The 20,048-nt window shown below is 39.4% G+C and overlaps 1 protein-coding gene across 1 annotated transcript in view; it reads left to right on the top strand.

Moving 5' to 3' along the window:
• The first annotated feature begins 2,074 nt into the window (after positions 1-2,074).
• The window catches only part of BICRAL (BICRA like chromatin remodeling complex associated protein), a 35,530-nt gene continuing 17,556 nt past the window's right edge, over positions 2,075-20,048 (top strand). Inside the window, exons 1-4 of the mRNA XM_059835538.1 lie at positions 2,075-2,108; positions 16,872-16,920; positions 19,742-19,790; positions 19,873-19,941. Of these exons, the coding sequence (XP_059691521.1) occupies positions 16,877-16,920; positions 19,742-19,790; positions 19,873-19,941 (162 nt within the window). The 5' untranslated portion in view covers positions 2,075-2,108; positions 16,872-16,876. The remainder of the gene's footprint in view (positions 2,109-16,871; positions 16,921-19,741; positions 19,791-19,872; positions 19,942-20,048) is intronic.

Consider the following 20,048-nt stretch of genomic DNA (forward strand, 5'->3'; position numbering starts at 1 on the left):
AGAGAAAGTAAGTGTAAATTATGGTACAATCATGGACAATTTACGTAGGCTTCCTTGTGTTTCTTATGATAAGGGCATCTATTCCAAATCATTTGTCCTTCTCCATCCTATTCCTTCTTTGTATTGCCTACTTCCTAGTTGTGGTTTCTGGAGGACTGGGAAAAGAGTAATACACTGATCAGATGTTCTGCCTCATAACCTCTGAAGCAAAGTTCCTTAACCAAATCAGAAGAATGCGTGTGGTGTCCCTTCAGCTCACAAGTTCTTACTTGAGCAATGTTCTCTAAAGCCAGTGATGCTGAGTAGGCTTTAATTCAGGGCAGAATTTGGCCCCCTGAAGCATTTGCTGAAGTTAGGGACTTTGAAGTTTGGCCTTTTCGATTTTCTAATGCTAGTGTCAAGAGTATAGGCTGTAAGAACAATTAGGATGCTGAGCCCTTTGACACGTGGTGTTTATGTGGATATTGTTGGCTATTCAGGCCCATGCTGTATTTATGAAAAGTGAAGTTAATATACTGGCTGATGGACTAGGCAGCGCTCTGCATCAAGGATCTGTTGGACTCATGCTAAGGCCTGTTTGCTAGCGCCCGACCTTTCCATTTAGGGAGCGATTTGAAACTTCACCTATATTTTCTACTGGGGGCATGCATGTAAACAAGAATTGCAGGTGAGTCTTGGCTTTGGCAAAGGTTTGGAATCAGGCTTAAGCTTTGTTTCCCATATTATAATATGAAATGGTTGATTACTTAAAAAATAATATAACCGGATTCTAATTGAAACCAATGCTGAGGTGCTGGCTTTTTTTAAACATAAAAAAAACCGGCCAGCTTCTTTGAGAGGGTCCACTTAGTACACTGCCCATAACCATTTTCCTGTAATTGTATTTAAAAACTAGAAACTTTAAGTGTTTTTTGAGCTGTAAAGCTAATAAAGAAGAATACGCTACTAAATAAAGTCTTCAAATCCTTGTCTCTAAGGGGTTTTAACAAAGTTGTTTTTTCTTAGGAAAAAATAGAAAAGATGGCTGTGTGCAAGTCCTTGGGAATTATGATTACTAGCAAAAAAAGGGTCTTAAAGAGATTCCTTGTTTTAAAAGCACTGCCATACATCTCTCTACATGCTAAGAATCTGTTTTCAATTAAAATGTTTTTGGTTTAAATAAACAAGGCTTCTCTGAATCATCTGAATAAAGAATTTTTAATTATATTTTTAATGAATGATTTTAAGTTGAATTAGTTTTCTATAGCCAAAAAACTTTGAAAAAAATTATTATAGCAATGCTTTTAGCTGAAATAAATTACAGAATTGTATCAATGAACTCTCAGTGCTATAAGCTTTGACTCCAAATTAGCGTTTTTAGGTTACCCAAAACTTTAAGCATTTGTTTCCACCAATGGTGGTAAGAAAAAAGAATGTATCTAAAAATATTCAAAATACTGCAACTTGTAAGAGGATCAAATCTTATCTTTTTCAAGGTGACCTTCCATTTTTTTCTGGGTACCCTCCTGCCCACCCAAGTGTGCAGTAGTTTACAACCTTAGCATGAAGGTAATCAACCAAGTTGTTAATGTTCTTTGCAGTGGGAAAACCCCGTTTATTTGTTTACTTTTCTGTAACCCAGAACACCCCCCAACATTTAATCGAAAGTAAACAGCTCAGGCACGTATAGACTGCCAGATCTACGGCTTTCTCAACACAAAAAAAAGGGGGGGGGGCAGCTAAACTTTTTAAAGGGACTGACTGTTCAAAAGGCGAAGCGAGGAGCGCGCTGGAGCTGGGGACTCATCATGTCAGGGCGGCGGTGCCTGTGCCCGGGCGCCGGTCTGCGGCATTGTCTCCCGGCGGAGCTGCACGGCCGGGCCCCGCCGGAGCGGTGCGGTGCGGTGCCTCGCCGTGCGGTGCGGTGCCGCGCTGCGCTGTGCGGTGCCGTGGCGCGCCGCGCCGTGCTCTCCGCTCTCGCTCTCTTTCTCTTTCCCCCTCTCTCGCTCGCTCGCTCTCTCCCCCCTCCCTCCCTCGCTCTCTCGCTCTCCCTCTCTCTCTCTTACACTGCCAGCCCCTGATGTGATGGCGAAGAAACCCCGTTGACAAGGCACTGCTTTTTCATGACGGTGAGTTTCCCTTTGAGTGTATTATAATTTTGTGATAAAAATTTCAAGGAAAAAAAAAACACACAACCTCCTTCCTCCCTTCCTTCGGGGAGGGAAAAGAGAGGGGGGAAATCTATCTCCAGACAGACAGAAAAGAAAGAGGAGCAAATTAACAACCAGGAGTTGCCAAAACCAGGATATTAGGTTTCAGCCCAGAGAGCTATTGGCTCTGGGGCTATGTATATAAATATATATCTAGAGAGAGAGCGAGCGAGAGGGGAGACGAGGAGGAAGAAGAGGGATATTTTGTGGGTGGCTGTTGTTTGGGCAGATGTGGATTCACATGGAAATGAACTATATATTTCTTTTTTCGGCGAGGCTGGTGGTGGTGGCTGCTGAGGGCACTTAAAAAAAAAAAAAAGTTGTTTCTTAAAATAAAGGCGGGGGGGGGTAGAAGGGAGAGATAAGGTTTCAGGTCCAGGCTGATAGCTGTAGAGAGGGGAGAGGTTTGGGGTGGGTTTTTTTTTTTCTTGCTGATGCCATGCAAATTCAGGAGAGGAGGGAAGAAAAATCTCTTTTAATGACTCATTGATTGAGCCGGTTTAAAATTAGTTGTTGTTGTTGTCTTTTTTTTTTTTATTTTCCGCCCCCTTGATGGCCATCAAGAGAGGGATGGAAAGAGGAGAGGAGGGAGTGAGTGTGTGTGTGTATGTGTGAGAGAGAGAGAGTGAGAGGGAGAGAGGGGGATAGAGAGAGTGTGTGAGGGAGAAAGAAAAATAATCTTTTCAAATCTCCTCCCTCTTTTTTTTCCCCCCTCGTTTCTTTGCTTTTCTCTAAAGCTCTGTGGTCTGTGAAACACTCTTTCTTCCTTCTCGTCGGGAAAATGGAGACACTTCGTCTCTCTCCTGGCTGTGGAGCTGGGAAGGATTTTTCTTTTCTTTTTTCCTTTTTCAATCCTGGCTTGACTTTTTCCTTTCCCCCGTCCACTCGCCACCACCCTAATCTTGTCATTTCTTTGAGCTTGTGTCTCAGATTTGTGCCTTCTGGGGATTTATTTTTCACTCGTTTCCTCGTTTTCGGTGTCGCCACTAGATTTGATCTGATATGTTTGGTTCTTTATTTTCAATTCCCTCTGAATTGCTCCGTGCCTCCTGCTTTTAACCGAGGAATGGAAACGGTGCTGCTTTTTGTGGGTGCGCGAAATCCTCGGGCGGTAGGTTTGGGCTAATGCGCTTTTTTCTCCTTTTCGGGACCGAGTTCTCCGCTGTGTGTTTTTTTTTTAATTCCCCTTTTTGGAGAGAGACTATTTTAACTGTAACGCCTCTTTTTTAAAACATAACAATAAGCCGTCTCTTTCTGGAGTAACCCGTTTGGCTTTGCTGTAGAGAGGGTGTGAATCTGATCCTTTGTGCTGCTGGAATTATTTTCTGTAAAAGAAACTATTTTATGAATAGTTTTTACTCGTGGCTTGAACCAGTAGTTGGTTGTGGAGGGCATTTTCTAAAATCCTCACAGTTCGCATTTATTGGGTTACGGGGGGGCTTCAGTACGTAAGCTGTAATTTGTTTTTGCTAGCAATTGCAAAATTCGCTTACAGATTATGGCAGAAAGCAGATGTAGTAGGGTTAAAACCCGGCCAAAATTGAACGACATGTAGAGGGCACCTTTATATTTACTTAGAAGTTACTAAATCATCACTGGGGGAACGGAAGAGATGTGGAGGCCTTTGCTTTTCCCCGATTCTCTGCTCCCCGCTTCTCCTCGGGGCCCGGCAGTAGGGAATGAAAGAGGATTCGAAGGAGACGGGGAGAGGTCCTCGGGAGGTGGCTCCGGCCGTCCCCGGGCTCGGCGGGCAGCGTTTGCGGTGCCGCTCTCGGTGCGAGTGGGAGTAGGAGAGAGCGGGGAAGATGGCGCTGTCTGGCTTCCTGCCAGCGTTTGTTGCGCAGTTTCACTCTGACTCTCCTCCCCCACGGGCGCCATTTTGAGGTCCTTTCTGCTGCCGCCGCGCCGTGTGGGGCGTTGCCGTCGCGCCCCGCTCGGGCCATTTCTCTTGTTGTCTCGGAAGCGTTACTCTCTGGGGCCTTGAGAGCCTCTCCCCGAAATCCCAGAAGCTGCTTGCTTTTTTTCCGCTGCTCGCTCTTTCTTTAAGAAATTGCTGTAAGGGCGTTCTTCTGTGTGTGCTTTGGAGAGAGAGGTGAAGGATTCTTGGCCGTATGTGTGCAGGGGAGCAAAAAAGGTGGCTTGATTCGGGCATGGGTCTCTTCCGGAAGGGCCCCGTCAGAGTTGTGGCTCTGAATCGGTGTCGTCTCAGGCTTCCCCCGTCTCCTGAGTAGTCTGGGCCACGGTCCTGTGAGCTGTTAAACTGGCTTGGTTCAGAGGGGCCTGTGCTCCCTGCTTAAAGCCTGTAAACATCACTTCAGAGCTTGTTTTCCTATCCCTAAAATACGTGTTTCTTGACACGAGATGCATTCAGAGTGTAGGAAGAAAAATGAAAGAACATCCTCTTCTGGTGAACGATGACCAAAAAATACAACATGTCATTAAAAAAGGAATCCACCTTTAAAATATGCTGTAGTGTAGCACATAAGGCAAAGTAATCATGATTGAAGAGCCTTCACTACCTTTAAAAGTGCTTGCAAAAATGCAAGGACAAGTAACTTTCTGGTGGGTGGGTGGATAACTCATTTTGTTGCTGTTACTCTCTTGGTAATTGGGGGGGGGGGGAGTAGCATCTTTTCGCATCTTTATCACTCCCTTATGTCTCACAGGAAGCAGTGCTTTTTCCAAATGACTCAAATTTGGCAGCTCCATTTTAATACGCTTTCTAAGTTTTGTTTTGGTGCTGTTTTTTAGGGAGAGTGTTGAAAATGGTATCCTATTTCTTGATGAAAACTTTTTTTTTACATTTCTGTGTAGTCTGATCAATGCTCGTGAGGCTTGCGTTTAATACCAACAACATCTGTATTCAGGAACAGCAAGTATGCTGCCAGACCAACTCATGCTGTGTCCACTAAGGAGCGTGGAATGCTTGTCTAGTTCTTCGTTTTATGCTTTTTGACAGATCAGAGGAGGGCTTTTCCATGCCTCTTGCTTGTTCCTGAAGGAAGTGGGAGATTAATTTTGAGAATTAAATTTGAGATTAATTTTAAGGCTGTTCAAATTCTTTGCCTGTTGGTGTTGAAGGGTTTTAGACAACATTTCTTGTGAAATACACATTTTTATTGCTTGGAATATAGTAAAAAAAAGCCTGGATATAAACTTTCTTTTCAAAAGACTATCATGGGAACAACCTTATTAACATTTTAGCTTTTTAAACAATATACCTGCTAAAACTTTAATTGTTTAAAAATCTATTGAGTGTGGAGTGCGGTATTTGTTCATATATTTCAGGAATCTTACTCCATGAAATTCATTCTTTCTTGAAGTGATTATGTTGCATTTTGTTAACAGTAGTCTTGGGATGAAGGTAGTGAATTTTTTTTTAGTGGCGGTGTGTTTTTATACAATAAAATGTCTCTATTCACTAATGCCTGGCAGATTGTGTGTGGATTTTTTTCATTAATTTATGAAAATAATTAAATTACAAAAATGGAATAAAAATGACCAGTTTATATTCTCTCAGGGCATAATACTTGCCAAATGATTATGTATACTCTGACCTGCTTGTGTTAAAGCAAAATGTATTTTCATCTTGAGTTGAGATCTTTGGCAGATAGTATTTAAATATACTAGATCTGTTATTTTTAGACTTTTTTTTTGACTGTGTCCGATCTTAAAAGTTTTTTAATTTTGTTGTTGTTGCAAGTAGTACTTTGTATTTTGCATAGCTTGTTTACGTTGATGGAGGAGTGCAGAAGCTCACCATGTTGATACACTATCCCAACTGTGCTTTCATTGGTGCACCTTGGCTTATTCACTAGTATGATACTCAGAGATTTTACGTGTTTTCTTATTTTGTTCATACTTTGAGCACTTGCCTTGTACATTATACCAGTACTCCTGTATTCTTGAGTTGATAATACTCTCAGTATATGTGTGGCTTTAGGTGAGGTCAGCGCTACATAGTTGTGCCCTTGACAGAGATGGTTCTACCGTAGCTGAATATTTATGTCACCTTATAGATAGGCAGTTTTCCTGCCCCTCCATTTGTGCTTTTCCAGTAGAGTTTATGTATTTAGTTTAATTGTACTGAGAGAAAAAAAAAGTCCTGCTAGTATAAGCTGCATTTCCAGTTTCCTCCAAGAACCCTTTCTGTATCCATAAAGTTTTGCAACAGAGGTAAGTCCGTAGTCTAGAGTTGACGAGCTTTGCAGGCATGGATGTGTTGGTATGCTACTTGGGCATTCATTGTACTCTAGCTGTTTTTTCCGACTTCTGCTGGTATACTTCCACATCAGTTCCAGAAAAGTTGTATCTGCATAACTGCAGTTATGTTTTATAATGTGGCTCTAATGGTCAATGATTATGCCTTTTCATGCTGCGTTAGGCGTGTGATAGGTCTAATGGCTGGTGCTTTTTAGCATAGATGTAGCAGTGAGAGCGTGAAAGTGTGTCATCCCTGTCAAAGTAATAGATATAGTCCAGGCGTAAGAGCCTCTTTGATAATGTGGTTCGTTCTGTTCAGAGAGTTGATGTAATTTCTTTTAGTAGTTATGCTGGAATAAGCTGCATCTGTGCTTGAAAGGTTTTTTCTGGTGACATACCAGTCCAGCATAGACATGGGAATTGTCTACAAAAACAAGTGTGTCTTGCTTTCTTACAGTAGAGGAAAAGCAGCAAGATAAATAAACTGTTCTAACATTCATTGTGACCTGCAACTGTTGTAGTTTGAAAGTTGGAATAAGCAGTATTGGTGAAGCCCTTGTTGCACCAACATAAATGTGTAAACACCAACCTGAACTGATGTTTTATCAAGATCATGATGTAGTTAAATGAATATGTGTATCTTTATTTTCAAGTGTTGATTTGCCCCTGCTTTCATTATTGAAAAAACAACTACCGTGTCTGTATTATTTTTGCTTTATTTGAGAATCACTGAGGTTTTAGTCAAAATAAAAATTAACTATTAATGAGCACAAATAGACTATGAAGTTTTTTATTGCTTTAATTTATTTTCTTGCTCTAGTTTTAAAATGTTCTAGAGCTACTTCGATGTTACTTTGAGTAAAGGAATGCTTACCAAAAGGAAAAGAAAGTGGGCAAATCACTGTCAAAACTTAATACAATAGCCTTTCTTTCATTGAAGTTGTTAAGAAAGGGTGGTGAAGTGAAGAAAGGGGAGTCCAGGGACAAAGTTTTAACTTCATTGCAAGAGACTGATCATTTTTCTTAGGGCTGATCTTAGCCTTGTCTCAGGTGGAACTTGCAGTAGTTTTACTGTGAACCTTATCTGAGTGTGGAATTTCAAGATCTGGTGTTGAAGCTTGAATTTATTGAGATGTGTCAACTACAGAAAATACCTTGGCCCCACTGAAATAGGTGGCAAAATCTCCGTTGGCTTCAGCAAGGCATTGGCTTCAACAAGGACAAGATTGGCAGTGTGGAGGATTTTCAGTCTGGTTTTGGGGGCATTGATATGGATTGCACTGCTGAATTAGTTACACGTCTCTCAATTAATTGCATTCAAATTTTGGTTGACTTCCCAAATACGATAACTGAAAGGAGTATAAATCTCTGTTCAGCTTTGATTATTGGCAGTTGTTAGCTGATACTAGCTTGTGTGAACCATGTCTGTGGCAAGGTAACCATTTTTTTTTTAAACTAGTATGGACTAGCGTGGCAGTGAAAAGGTATTAATTGGGTGTTGGTTTATAAATTAATTGAGAAATGATCAGTTTATAAGGAAGTTACATTCTGGGTCTGCATAAGCGTTTCTTCAGAGTCTTTCAAAATTATATGCACAGAATGAGATGTATGATACACGGGTATTCTTTAGGAGAAACAAGGTAACATCTGAAGAATTGACTCAACGTTTCTTGAAGTATTTTGTTGCACAAATAATGTGTGCTCATAGCCTATGTTACTGTATACAGTAGTTTCTAGAGATACTTAAGAGCAACTAACTTCCTTTGGGCAGGCAAACATTTCTTTCCTAAGGAACTGTTGAGATTTCGCCTCCTTCTGTTCCTCTTTTGGGATGAAACCAGGACCTTTCAAAATGTTTTATGAATATTGAGATTCCTAAAGAATTGTGTATGTGGTGGAGCAGCTTTGAAGACAGAGCCCAAAATAGGCCATAGCATAGTGATGAGGATAGTCACTGCTGGGGAAATGGGCTGAGCTGAGTGTTCAACCTGGTGAATCCTATGGGGTAGGTAAGCATCCTGTCCTCCAGGCTGTGAGTTACTCTGGATTTTTGCTTTGTGGTTTAAAAAAATGTTTCCAGATGAAAGTCTTGTCAAGATTTTGGTGTTGCCAAAAGCAGCTCTGGGTGCAGTAGAAAAAAAATTGTATTGAATAAATTAGAAACTTGATACTGAACATGTGTGTCTGAGGGAAACCAGATTTTTGACAGCTGCACTGGGGATTCACACATGTACTCGGTGTGCTTGACTGTAGCTGGGTTAATCTTTAATATCATACATACTGTTAACAATTGAACTGCACATTTCCATTTTTTCTTAATAGATTAAAATACCACCATAGTGTTTGGAAGCTTGATAAGTTACCACATTTGCCAAACTCAAATGGAGAGTCTTTTTTTTTGGTGTACTAAAGGGAAATAAAATTTAAGAGCTAGATAAACAACCTGTTGTAGGTTGTCTGTGCTTCAGTGTGTGGTTTTTATTTGCCCTTCTGTATGTGGAGCTGGTACTTCACAACTGTGTAAGGACTCTGCCTGTCCTCTTAGGTGTTCATGTCCTGCCAGATCTTAGAAACCATGAAAATGCATAATGTCGCGCCTAGCATTTCGTGAGAGGTAGCGCTTCTGTGTTTCTTTTCTTGTTGCTATTTATCTGACTCCTGAATAGTTCCCATTTTTTGAGTAGTCTTTCGTAGAGAGGTATTCTTCTGAATATTTAAAATTTCAAATTTCTTCTTGTACTCTGTTGCATACAGATGTCTTTGAAATACTGATGATTAAATTCAGTTCCACAGCTAATTTCAAACATTGTAAGTTCATCTTAAAAGTACTACTCAGATTTAGAACCTTGGGATGAAGACTCATTTTCATATATATATAAAGTTTACGCTTCCATATTGCACTGTGTTACTAGGTTAGAATCCCAAATTTCTTACTTGGTTAGCTCTTTTTTAGAGCACAATTCCTGGTAGATCTTGCAACAGTATAGTACTTTCTTTTTGTTGATTACTCTGGAAGAGAAAATAGTCATAAGGAACAATTACATGTTGTAGAATATAAGCACAGCATGGTTTACAAGTGAGTAGTTAAATCCTTGTGTTTTACAAAGTACATTTTTTAAATTGATTTTGCTTCCTTACTCCTGTTGTCCTGAAAGGACAACTTTTTGATAATTATGCCTTCTGTATTTTTGCCTGAGTAAAATTGAGAGAGCGATTTTAATTTTAATCAAGTTCTTCAGTATTTACCTCTTCTCCATTGAATGCTGTGTCATTATTCCGCTGTACATCTTTTTTTACAGTAATGAGAGAGGGGAAGTGGAAATACCTCTTAATACTTGTTTTTTGTATTCCATCTGTGTAAAAATCAGTTTCTTGAAAATAAAGGGCTTGATGTGGTGAGCAGCTCTTAAGTTGATCGTAAAACACATGCTTGGTTAGTTACAAGAATCTGAAATTGTCCAGTTTGCAAGATACTAGATTGTTCAAAAGTAGCATGGTCTTGAAATGTAAGAATGAAATATATGGGAATAAGGGTTTGAGTTTATACTCCTTTCTTACACTCCTGTGTTGCAGATAATGCAGATGAGGTCTGGTTGTTCCTGCGTGGGTAAGTTTCCTTCAATGAATCCAAGGCTGCCTGTTAGGAATCTGAGAGATAACTGGCAGTGTAAGTAAGGCAGTGGTTACAGCACCTTAGCAACCTGAAGTGCATACTGCTTAAGTGATGTGTTACCTAATATGTGGTAAAATGGCTTTTTTTTTTTGGTCCTAGTTCAGAAGCACACTGAACAAAATATTAGCACTGTGAAAATTAATGGGAGTCGTGACGGAAATTTGTGTGAGGGAAGGACTAAGGACTTAAACTCCGGGTGTTCTGCCTCTGCAATCAGTGTGGAATCAGTTAATGCTGCTGTGATCCTTTGATGTGATTTGAGAAGGGATGGATGCTTGTATTGGGTTGATAGAGTTATCTGTATTCAGAAAGGATATGAGGAATAAAAATTACATAAATTTGGTCTAGCACACTCAGTTTACTACAATACCATTCTTTACAGTGACTATGGCAATAACTTGGTTTTTTCTATTTCTGTTGTTCTGATGATTATTGTTATAGTGACAATTTATTTCTTCAGGTATTTCATAGTGAAGTCACTGTGAATGTTGGGATTGTAGATTAAAATTCTGGAGAATGGTGTAGAGCAACTGAATGGTACGGAAGACTTGATGACTCAGATCCGTTATAAAGCATGATGGAGGTGTCGTCAGAGTTCCTGCTGACGGGGTGTGTACAAAGTCTTACTGAACTTGTGAGGATTAGTGGGCATATCTCATAACTCAAACAGTAGTTGCTTCAGGTACTGTGTATGTTACTGTATGCAAGTTTGATTATCTCCCACTATAAAGCTGTAACTATAGTAGTCATTTCCTTGCTTTAGAGCATTGATTTCCAAAGGTTACTGTTCACTCTCAGAAGTCATGGGCCAGCATGCTGCCAGTCAGGAATTAATCCCATTTAGTGGCACGGAAATTATGAGTCTGTAGATTTCTACAACAGTTTGGCAGATAAGTTTATTTACTTGTGGCTTACCAAGTTTTGATGTTGATCGTATCGCACTTCTGGGAATTACTGCTCTAAATGTTGGTTTTCTAAACTAGCCACTATCTTAGGCTTTTTACCAAATGTGAAAGTAATGTCTTAACTGCTTTGTACATGAAGTTATGTATTAACATATGAAATTATAAAGGATGTTGAGAAAGGAAAAGAATTCTTTTGTAACAAGCTTGAATATAATTTGAGTGAATTTAAAATCCATTATTTACAGTGGTTTTGAATTCTCCCATTTTTTAAGTTATAAAAATCATGTACAGTATATGAAGTATGTATGAATAGTTGGACTGTTTCTGGACAAATCTCGTTTTAATGACTCTGCAGGTTATAGACCCTGCATGTGTTGCATGGTACTGTGGATTGTGTAGCACGGTGATGAAAAGCTTAGGCTGGTAAGGACCACGAGAGGTTATCTGGCCCTGCACCCCGCTGTAAGCAGAACTAGCTTCAAAGTTAGGACAGGTTGGTCAGGGCCATTGAGTTTTCAGAATTTCCAAGGAGGGTGATTCCATCCTCTTGCCTGAGCATTCTTGTTTGTGAACTTCTTTTTTCCTTCTATCTGCGTGCGATTTTCTGTGTTGCACGTTTTGGCTGTTGCCTTGTGTCTTGCTGCACATTGATGAGAAGAGGCTGGCTCTGCTTGTCTTAGTACCCTTTTTAGCTGGTGACAGACTGCAGGTAGCACCTCAGTTAGCCTTCTGTTGTCCAGGCTGAAGAAATGTAGTTCCCTCAGACTTTCTTAGTGCCATGTGCCTGCAGGATTTTATTGGCACTCTTCTGGACTCTTCCAAGTTTTTCTGTATTTCTTCTAAGCGGGGGTGGGGGGGGGTGGGGGGAGGAAACTGGACACAATACTTCAGATGGGAGCTCACAAGTGATGAGTAGAGAGGAATAATCGCTTCCATCGACCTTGTGCCTGCACTGTAGCTAGCGTGAGAGGGGTGGCTGTATTAACTGTATGTGCGTGGCTGCAGTCTGCCAATTGCTTTAAGCTGGCTGTAGCACTGCTGCCTTCCCCCATACTTCCCATACCCAGCTCCCTCATTCCTGTTCGCTCTCTTGTGCTGGCACTAGCACTCTTGTATCCCTGTGGCAAGTCAGAACCAAACCAAGAAGCTAATCCAAGTTGAAACAGGTCAATGTATTTGGTCAGATCAATTTTCTGTTCCAGGCGACTTTTTGAAGCCTTGAGCTGACTTGGGGAAAGTGGATGAGAGGGGTGCAGGACTGCTTTCTTCCTCTTTTCTTGGTCTGTGCTCTGTAGTAGGTGAGAGTGTTGAAAGGGAGGCAGAGGCTTTAACACCAAGTAATAACAGTCCCCCAGAGGACTGGCCTGCATGGCTAGGATTTCCTTGTCAGTTTTATTACTTTGACCTTATATTCTGTTTCGGAGCATGTGATAAAGGGTATTCTGGTTATTTCCCAAAAGGGATAGGCAGTGCTGCTTCCACAAGTACGTGTGACCCAAGTTGAAGCATATATTGGCTTCACCAGTGCAGTAGGAGGGATATGAAATAAAACAGTAGAGGTGTTGCTAATAATTAGTTACAAGGAATATCTGTGCTGGGTTGTGACTAATTAGTAAGGATTGTCCTTTGTAAATTAGTTGAATGCACCAGCAGGGCTGAGTTTGGCCTACTTATGATAAACAGATTTTTTTTGTGTGTGGTGTTTGGGTTTTTTTTTCCCCCAAAAAGGCACTGTAGAACAGTATTGGTGATAACTAGATATTTGTTAGGCTACATTTTAACAGCTCCAGCAGGTTGTGTGAATCTTCCCAATGTGTATTTTCCCCAACTGTCTGTAGTGTGGGCTCTTGTCAGGGCCCTGGGTGTGCTGATGGGCACCTGGAGCCTCCACCCACACCCCTTGCCCTATCAACTGATCCAAATACAGAAGTGAGTCAATCTTTAAGAGTCTAGCCGAGTGGCCTCCAAATGTTTTTGATCGCACACCCATGTCAGTAAAAGTTTTTTGAGCATGCACTGCCAATATACGTAAATATTTACAAATTATATGCATGTGCTACTTCTAATATTTTCTTCCTGCACCCCAATGGATTGTCTTGCACGCCACCCACTTTGGAGACCACTGGTCTAGGCTACGTAACTCTAATCCTCTAATTCCACTCATTGTGTTGAGTTTTATTTTCAAACTGTCTTGGCTTAATACGGTTTATAACCATTTCATACATCAGTCATTCATTCGGCCCACTATATGTTAACAAACAGTGAGGAGGACAGAATTTGTATAACTTGTGTATAGAAAACCTGAAAAGGTAGTTGGCAAGAAAAGCAGCAAACTTTTTTACCATTTGTGCTGTAGAAAATGTGTTAGGAAAATTTCACAAGATAGGCTTGCATTTATTAACACACTTTTAAATGATCATCTGCATCAAGGTCACGTGTTGCTAAAGTTGCCCTCTTTTCTAAATAGACTGAATGAGTAGTTGCTTTTGGGTGCGCAAGGACCTCGTCTGGTTGTGCATCTCCTCTGTTGCAGTCCTGAAGTTAGCAGGACACTAATCCTCATTGAAAATCTGCATCAGTGAAAAAGATTTAAACCTGCAGATAATGTAGTTAAGTAGATCTTGGGTATGTGTGGCGAAATAGGAACAGAATTTAGTCTAAATAGGTTTGTGGCTTGGTTGTGATTTTGATTGTTCTTTCACAGACCACATACCCCCTGTGTGCTTTTTAAATTGCGTGTTGGTCCTATGGTATTTCACAAAAGCAGTGCCCTGCAGCATCATGTTAGTGTAGTGTTACCTAGCCGTCATTTTTGGGGATATTGAGATGGTAACGATCTGTCAGTGCTTTATTTGCAGTTTTCAAGGTGCGGGAGCATGTAGCCCCTTAGGCTGCGAATGCTGATCAGAACAACTTTTGGATGGAGCAAGAGCTGTGTATGATAGGTGTGTTTGTGGCTCTGTGATGGTACATTGATCAGCTGTATAAAAACTTGGTTATGGTTTTATACAGATTAGCTCTTTGGTAAAACAGTATTTTAAAAAAAAGGTGATACAATATTTTTTTCATGTGTGTAAGGAATTCTGCTAGTGATGACAAGAATGTTAAAGCTTACTAGGAAGATGCAGTTCTGGAGGGGACTGGTTGTGATTCTTGTTTATCAAAAATGTAGCTGTTTTTTTGGGGTTTTATTGTCTGTCGTAAACTGGTAGGAGTTTACAGTATGTTGGGTAGATTTTTCCTGTATCGTGTTTGTGAAATGAGGAAAACAACAGATTATTTTTTCTAATAAAGCCAACTGCATTCAGCTAAAGGGCTGAATAGTGTAGAATATGTATTACCATTAAGATTTTCTTGTTGGTGTTTTCATGCAATTTAAAGACATTTTATTTTATTTAAATAACTATGTCAGTATTGCCATAGACGCATGGGATGGGATTTCCAAAAGTAGGCATGCAGTCTGAAAGCAAAGATCATGTTGACTTTCGATAGAGCTGATTTTTACTTTTGGTTAGCTAGGAGTCTTTGAAACCTTGCTCTTGAGAGATGGATATGCTGTTTAGCTGTTAGAGGAAATATCAGCTTTTTGTAAGTAGTACTAACAGTGCAGTTAAAGCAGAATGCTAATCACTTAATGCTAATGGCTTACTAATTTATTCTTACTAATGCACATGTACATTTAAATATTGTGACATCATAAAATGTCATGTCACTTGCATAGCATTAAATTGCAACATCAGTGCTCATGCTGGTGGCTGTATGCAACAGTGAGAAGATGTAATACTGAATCATGGGAGAAACTATTTTTCTTAAGATGTATAATCACCTCATGAATGCTGATTCTGTCTACATTTGAGGTAGTTCTCTGTAGCCATGCTTTGTTTTCCTGTTCTCCCAGAGAGGTGATACTGAGAGATCCTTATAGTGATGTATGCTCTGGTTCTGCTTCACCCTCACTGTAAGCTAAAGCACAGGACACTGAAGAAAAAATCTGAATGCAGTATAGAGGACAGGGTACCCTCTGCTAGTCTAAAGTGTAAACCAGTTTCAGAGTCAGTGGAGTATAGAAAAAATTCAGGAAGGAGGTTGCAGGATCACAGGACAGCTGAGGTGGGAAGGGAGGTCTGGAGGTCACCTCATCCAGTGTCCTGCTCGCAGCAGGCTCAGCCAGAGCAGACTGCTCAGGGCTCTGAGCAGGGCTCTGAGTATCTCCAAGGATGAAGACTCCCTAACCTTATTGGAAAACCTGTGCCGGTATTTCGCTACCCTCAGAGTTTAAAAAAAAAAAAGTTTTTTCTTATGTTTAAACAGATTTTTTGTTTGTTTGTTTTGGTTTGTGCCCCTTGCCTCTTGTTTATTCACTGGATACCACTGAGAAGAGTTTGGATCAGTCTTTTTTACACCCTCCCACTGGGTATTCATAGACACGGATAAGATTCCCTTGTAGCCTACTCTTCCCCAGGTGGAACGGTCCTGGTGCTCTCAGCCTCTTGTATAACAGATGCTCCAGTCGCTTCATTGTCTTAATCATTATGGATATCTGTATGAGGGAGGGCCTGAAGAATGATTCATGTGGATCTGGTCAGGGAGAGTAAGGTTCTATTTGGCAGGAAGAGAGAGTGCAAAATGAATTAAAGCCAAAACTATATTAATAAATTTGAGTGATAAGTATGATAAGCAGTATGATAGCAGTATGATAGCAGACTTCTTAAGGGAAGTTGAGAAAAAATCAAGCATGAAATGCACAGTGATCAATTTGATGTGATTAGAAGATGCTGTGAAGATGGGATTGGATAACTAAATGGAAGCCAGGGTACCAAGAGGTTTAGGAAATGCTGGCGTCAGTTGATGATTGAACTGGTGGATTAGATGGGATCTTTACAGAGAGAATAAGGGAGTATAAAGTGGTCCTGAGAGTTACTGACAGGGAAAAGGGAGAAGGTACAGTCCCAGATGACATTCTGATAGTTACGGTGAACAGAACCACGATATGCAAACAGAAGCCTCGAAGGAACAGCGATCGGAGGAAAGAGTGATGGAACGTGTTTGGTACAGGCAGTACCTGACCGAGTAGGCAGTGTGTAAGAGAGTTGTTGTTGGTCATTATATTGTGAGGCTAAAAATGCTCTGCACTCAATGAATGGATGCTTACATTCAGTTTGGCTAATGCAAATCAATTCCCCACCCGTTGTTAAAAGGATTGTCAGAACTCTGTGCTATTAATCACAAGTTAATTTAAGTACACTTCTGAGTATTGTTGAGGAGAAACTGGAAGTGGCCATGTTGTCACTAGCAATAGCTAAGAAAGGTCTGCTGGAAAACAGTGTTCTTTTTAATGCTTTGTAATGTCTTGGCTATAGTTTTGGTTCTAGCCTATGACAGCACTGTCATGATAGTGACCTAAATTTGTTTACCTTTTTGGCTGGTCAGTATTATAGCCACTAATTTGTGACAGCCTTTGTAGGTTCTGTAGTGTTCAGTTATTCCCTCACTGGGATTAGCTGGGAGTAAATTCCTGTAGAAGCATTTTAATTGGAGTCTTGAGATTGCATTCAGTGTTGATTTTTTTACTACTTTTCTTAAGTCACAGAAATTCTGTTTAATCAGTTTGGTTAATCATTTGTCTTTCTCCAATTTAAAATTCTAAACTCCTAAATGGTAAAACATTGTGTGGGATTTTGTATATCATTACATGTGACTGAATTTGATTTTGAGAGAAATCAATGGACCTCTGTAGAAGTTGCAGGTTTATTTAAGAACTTTGCCAATAGTAGACATCTATCAACTTAATAAATTGTTTAATAAAAAATACTGTGATGTTTTAAATTGGTTTTTTTTTTGTTGAAAGCAATCTTTTGTCTGATATATATCAAATACCCATCCTCTCCCTTTTTGTTCTAGTTGTCATGGATGATGACGATGATGAATCCTGTCTCCTTGATCTTATTGGGTAAGTTTTCCTTAAGCAATTCTTTCGGAAAAGTTGGGAAAAATAATTTTGCGAAATCACCTTCTAGAAGGTGATTCTATCTCACTGGTGTCTCAAGACTAGGTGACTTGCAAATGAAATGAGTAGCTATGGTTCACTTCCTCCATGTGGAGATGTGTGTATCACAAAGCCTTCAATCCCAGTGTATGCTAGCTGACAGTCTACTTGCTGGCATTCTCCTCAAGAGAGGCTAAGGAATGAGTGTGCATGGAAGTTGGATTCGCTTCTCAGCTAGTGGTAATATCAGGTCAGTGCTGAAGCACGTTACTAGGGATGTTGTTACAAACTTCATTGCAAAGAACTATTTTTTTGGATTGAAACAATAAAGATCTCAATTTTTTGAGTAGCGGAACGGAATACTTTGTTAATACTACACTTGTAATTTAAAGGGAAAGGTAAAATTATTGTTTTCTTAACTATAAATAATTTCTACTAATAACATGCATTTGCATAAACATGCTAGAACAATAGAATTGATACACAGTACTGTTAAGTATTCACAACAAGCAAGAATTTATCAGCATTTTGTTCAAAGATACTTGATTTTAATAAAATTGGGGATTTTAAGTGATCCTGTGATTTTTTTTTTACTTATTATTCCCATAACAGATTTATTTGGAGGTTTATAATTCCATATGGGAATCTCAAAAAATAATTAGGATAGCTGGAGCATGAGCAAGATTTTTGTGGATTGTGTATGTGACAAGTTACCTTCCGTTGGCCAACATTCATGTCAGTATTCGAGAACAGATGCATTTAAAACATAAGAAGAAAATGGAACATTTAATATACAATACTTTGTTCAAACTCTGCCAGAAATTAGTATGACATCAGTCTTGTAGCAGCTACTGAAAGATAGTCTCTGCTTCATACAAGAATTTTTGCTGTCTTAAATGTAGTAAATAAACAGGCCTTTTACCTTTCTCATGCACTCAAAGCTTCCAGTGAAACCAGTGAGAGTTTTGACTTCAGAGGAAACCAAATATCACCACAGCGGCTGCTGTAATTCGGGGGTTACTCTGTGGATGCTGTAGCAAAAGCATTGCCAGTAATGGCTCACAGTTATATTCTGTGAAGTATACTGTGCAAGATTACTGATTGTAGCTGTATGAAAACACATGCTGCTTGGAACATAAAGATGATAATTGACTGCATGGGACAATTCAGTGCTCTGTCCTGAGCATGAATCACGAGGATCCTGGTACAAGTTCACAGGTGGTCTAGAAAATGAAGTGCTCTCTATACAGATGAGTGTTTGTGTGAAAAATCACAGTGTTCTTCCTGCTGCTGGCAGCAATTGATGTCTTAAGCATCTAGAAAAATGGAAAACAGCATTTTTTTTTTCCATCTGGTCTTCAATTTTGGTAAGTGCCTTCTAAAATTCTTTCCTTACTAAAGACAGTATTTAAGGTGATGAAGTGTTCTTAATTTTTAATTGCATTTTTCATGATTTAAAGCCAGTGAGTGTCACTAGTATTAAATGACCTGGTTATTATTTATCAATAAAACTCATAAGCATGATAGAGCCCTATATGAGATCATGAGTCCTGCTGTCCTTAATTCTTGAAATTTAGTGTAATCTACTATGAAAATGACATTTTTGTTTGAAAATATGTGTAACCACTTCTATGTTGTACGCATAACTGTACCATAAAGTCCCTGCCAAGTGCTGTCTGTTTAACACATCTTTTGTAAACATGTGAATGCAGTTTGTTTTTTAAATAAAAAAAGAGGAATAGAGGCGCGTTTGTACTTTTAGAAGGCTAGTTGTAAACTTGAAAGATCTTTAACTTGTTCCCTCTTTATTTTCTAGGATGATCGAGAGAAGGAGAGATGTTTTGAATTAATATTTTTTACATGAGAATCTCCTGCTTCTCAAAAATGTTTTATTATTACTTGTTAATCAATAAAAAAGTTTTAAAAACAAACATCTCCATGTCATTTTACTCTTCATGCTAATGGACATGTTGGGAAATGCTGTATAATTGTTGTATTAAAACAATCGCATTTAACACAACCTTTTAATGTTTTTTTTACTTGGTCTGTATGTGCAGTTACACTAATGTACTTCTGATTTGTTTGAATTTCCAACACTCATTCTATCAGACCACATTTTTAATCTGAGTTTTATTCAGTGATAGTGCTAAGTTAATGAAATACGCTGAAATTGTATTTCATCATACTGAATCAAGTTATTTCTATGGTTGATTTCACTTGGAAAAGGTGCTGCTTTTTTCTCCAGCTGAAGGGACTGTTACTCTGGCAGGCATAAGTTTTTGTTAACTTATGTTAAGGGTGGCAGAAAACATGTTAAAGATTCAGGTTTGTAAATGCTCTATTGACTTGGACACTTGCTAAACAGGCGTTATAGTTCATCTCTGGAGAAGAGATGGTATCTGTTGTAGTTCTCATGTTATTTGGTGGTAGTATTTTCCTTAGGTTTTGTACTATGTACTGTCATAAAATACCGTGTGTATGAGTAATACCCTCACAAAGGGAAGTAAAGTAGAATGCAACTAAAATTTTGTGATGAACATAGTTTAGTGCTTGAAATGCCTTGGTACAATGACAGCAAATATGATGAACATCTGAAAATTGTGCTGATACAGAAACAGATCCTCAGATGGTATGAACTTCTAGCTTTGCATTGGAGTCAGTGAAAGGAAGGTGTTTTTACTATGAACCTGATTTATATGAATACAGTATCTGGCTTAATTAAATTAGCCTCATTAGCAGAAAGAGCTTCCTAAAAGCGGTAACTTTTTTTTTTCCTCCCCTTAAGGGACCCACAGGCGCTGAATTATTTTCTACATGGACCTAGCAGTAAATCTGTAAGTAGTATTCCTGTGTATTAGGCATACATAAGCTTCATTGAGTGTATTATTTCTGAACATGATTTTTGTCTTTTACCAGAGCAATGAAGACTTGACTAATGCAGAATATTCTGTAGCCAACTCCAATTCAATTTTCGCCAACTCCAATGTAAGTGGTCAGGAGATAAATTATGTTTGTATGCAGATTGTGTGCTTCTGTTGTGGCTTTACCTGGTTTTTAGAAAACTGAATGAAGTAGATGTGGGTTTTGACCTT

This window comes from Gavia stellata, chromosome 2 (assembly GCF_030936135.1).
Source record: "Gavia stellata isolate bGavSte3 chromosome 2, bGavSte3.hap2, whole genome shotgun sequence".
In the NCBI taxonomy this organism is placed as follows: domain Eukaryota; kingdom Metazoa; phylum Chordata; class Aves; order Gaviiformes; family Gaviidae; genus Gavia; species Gavia stellata.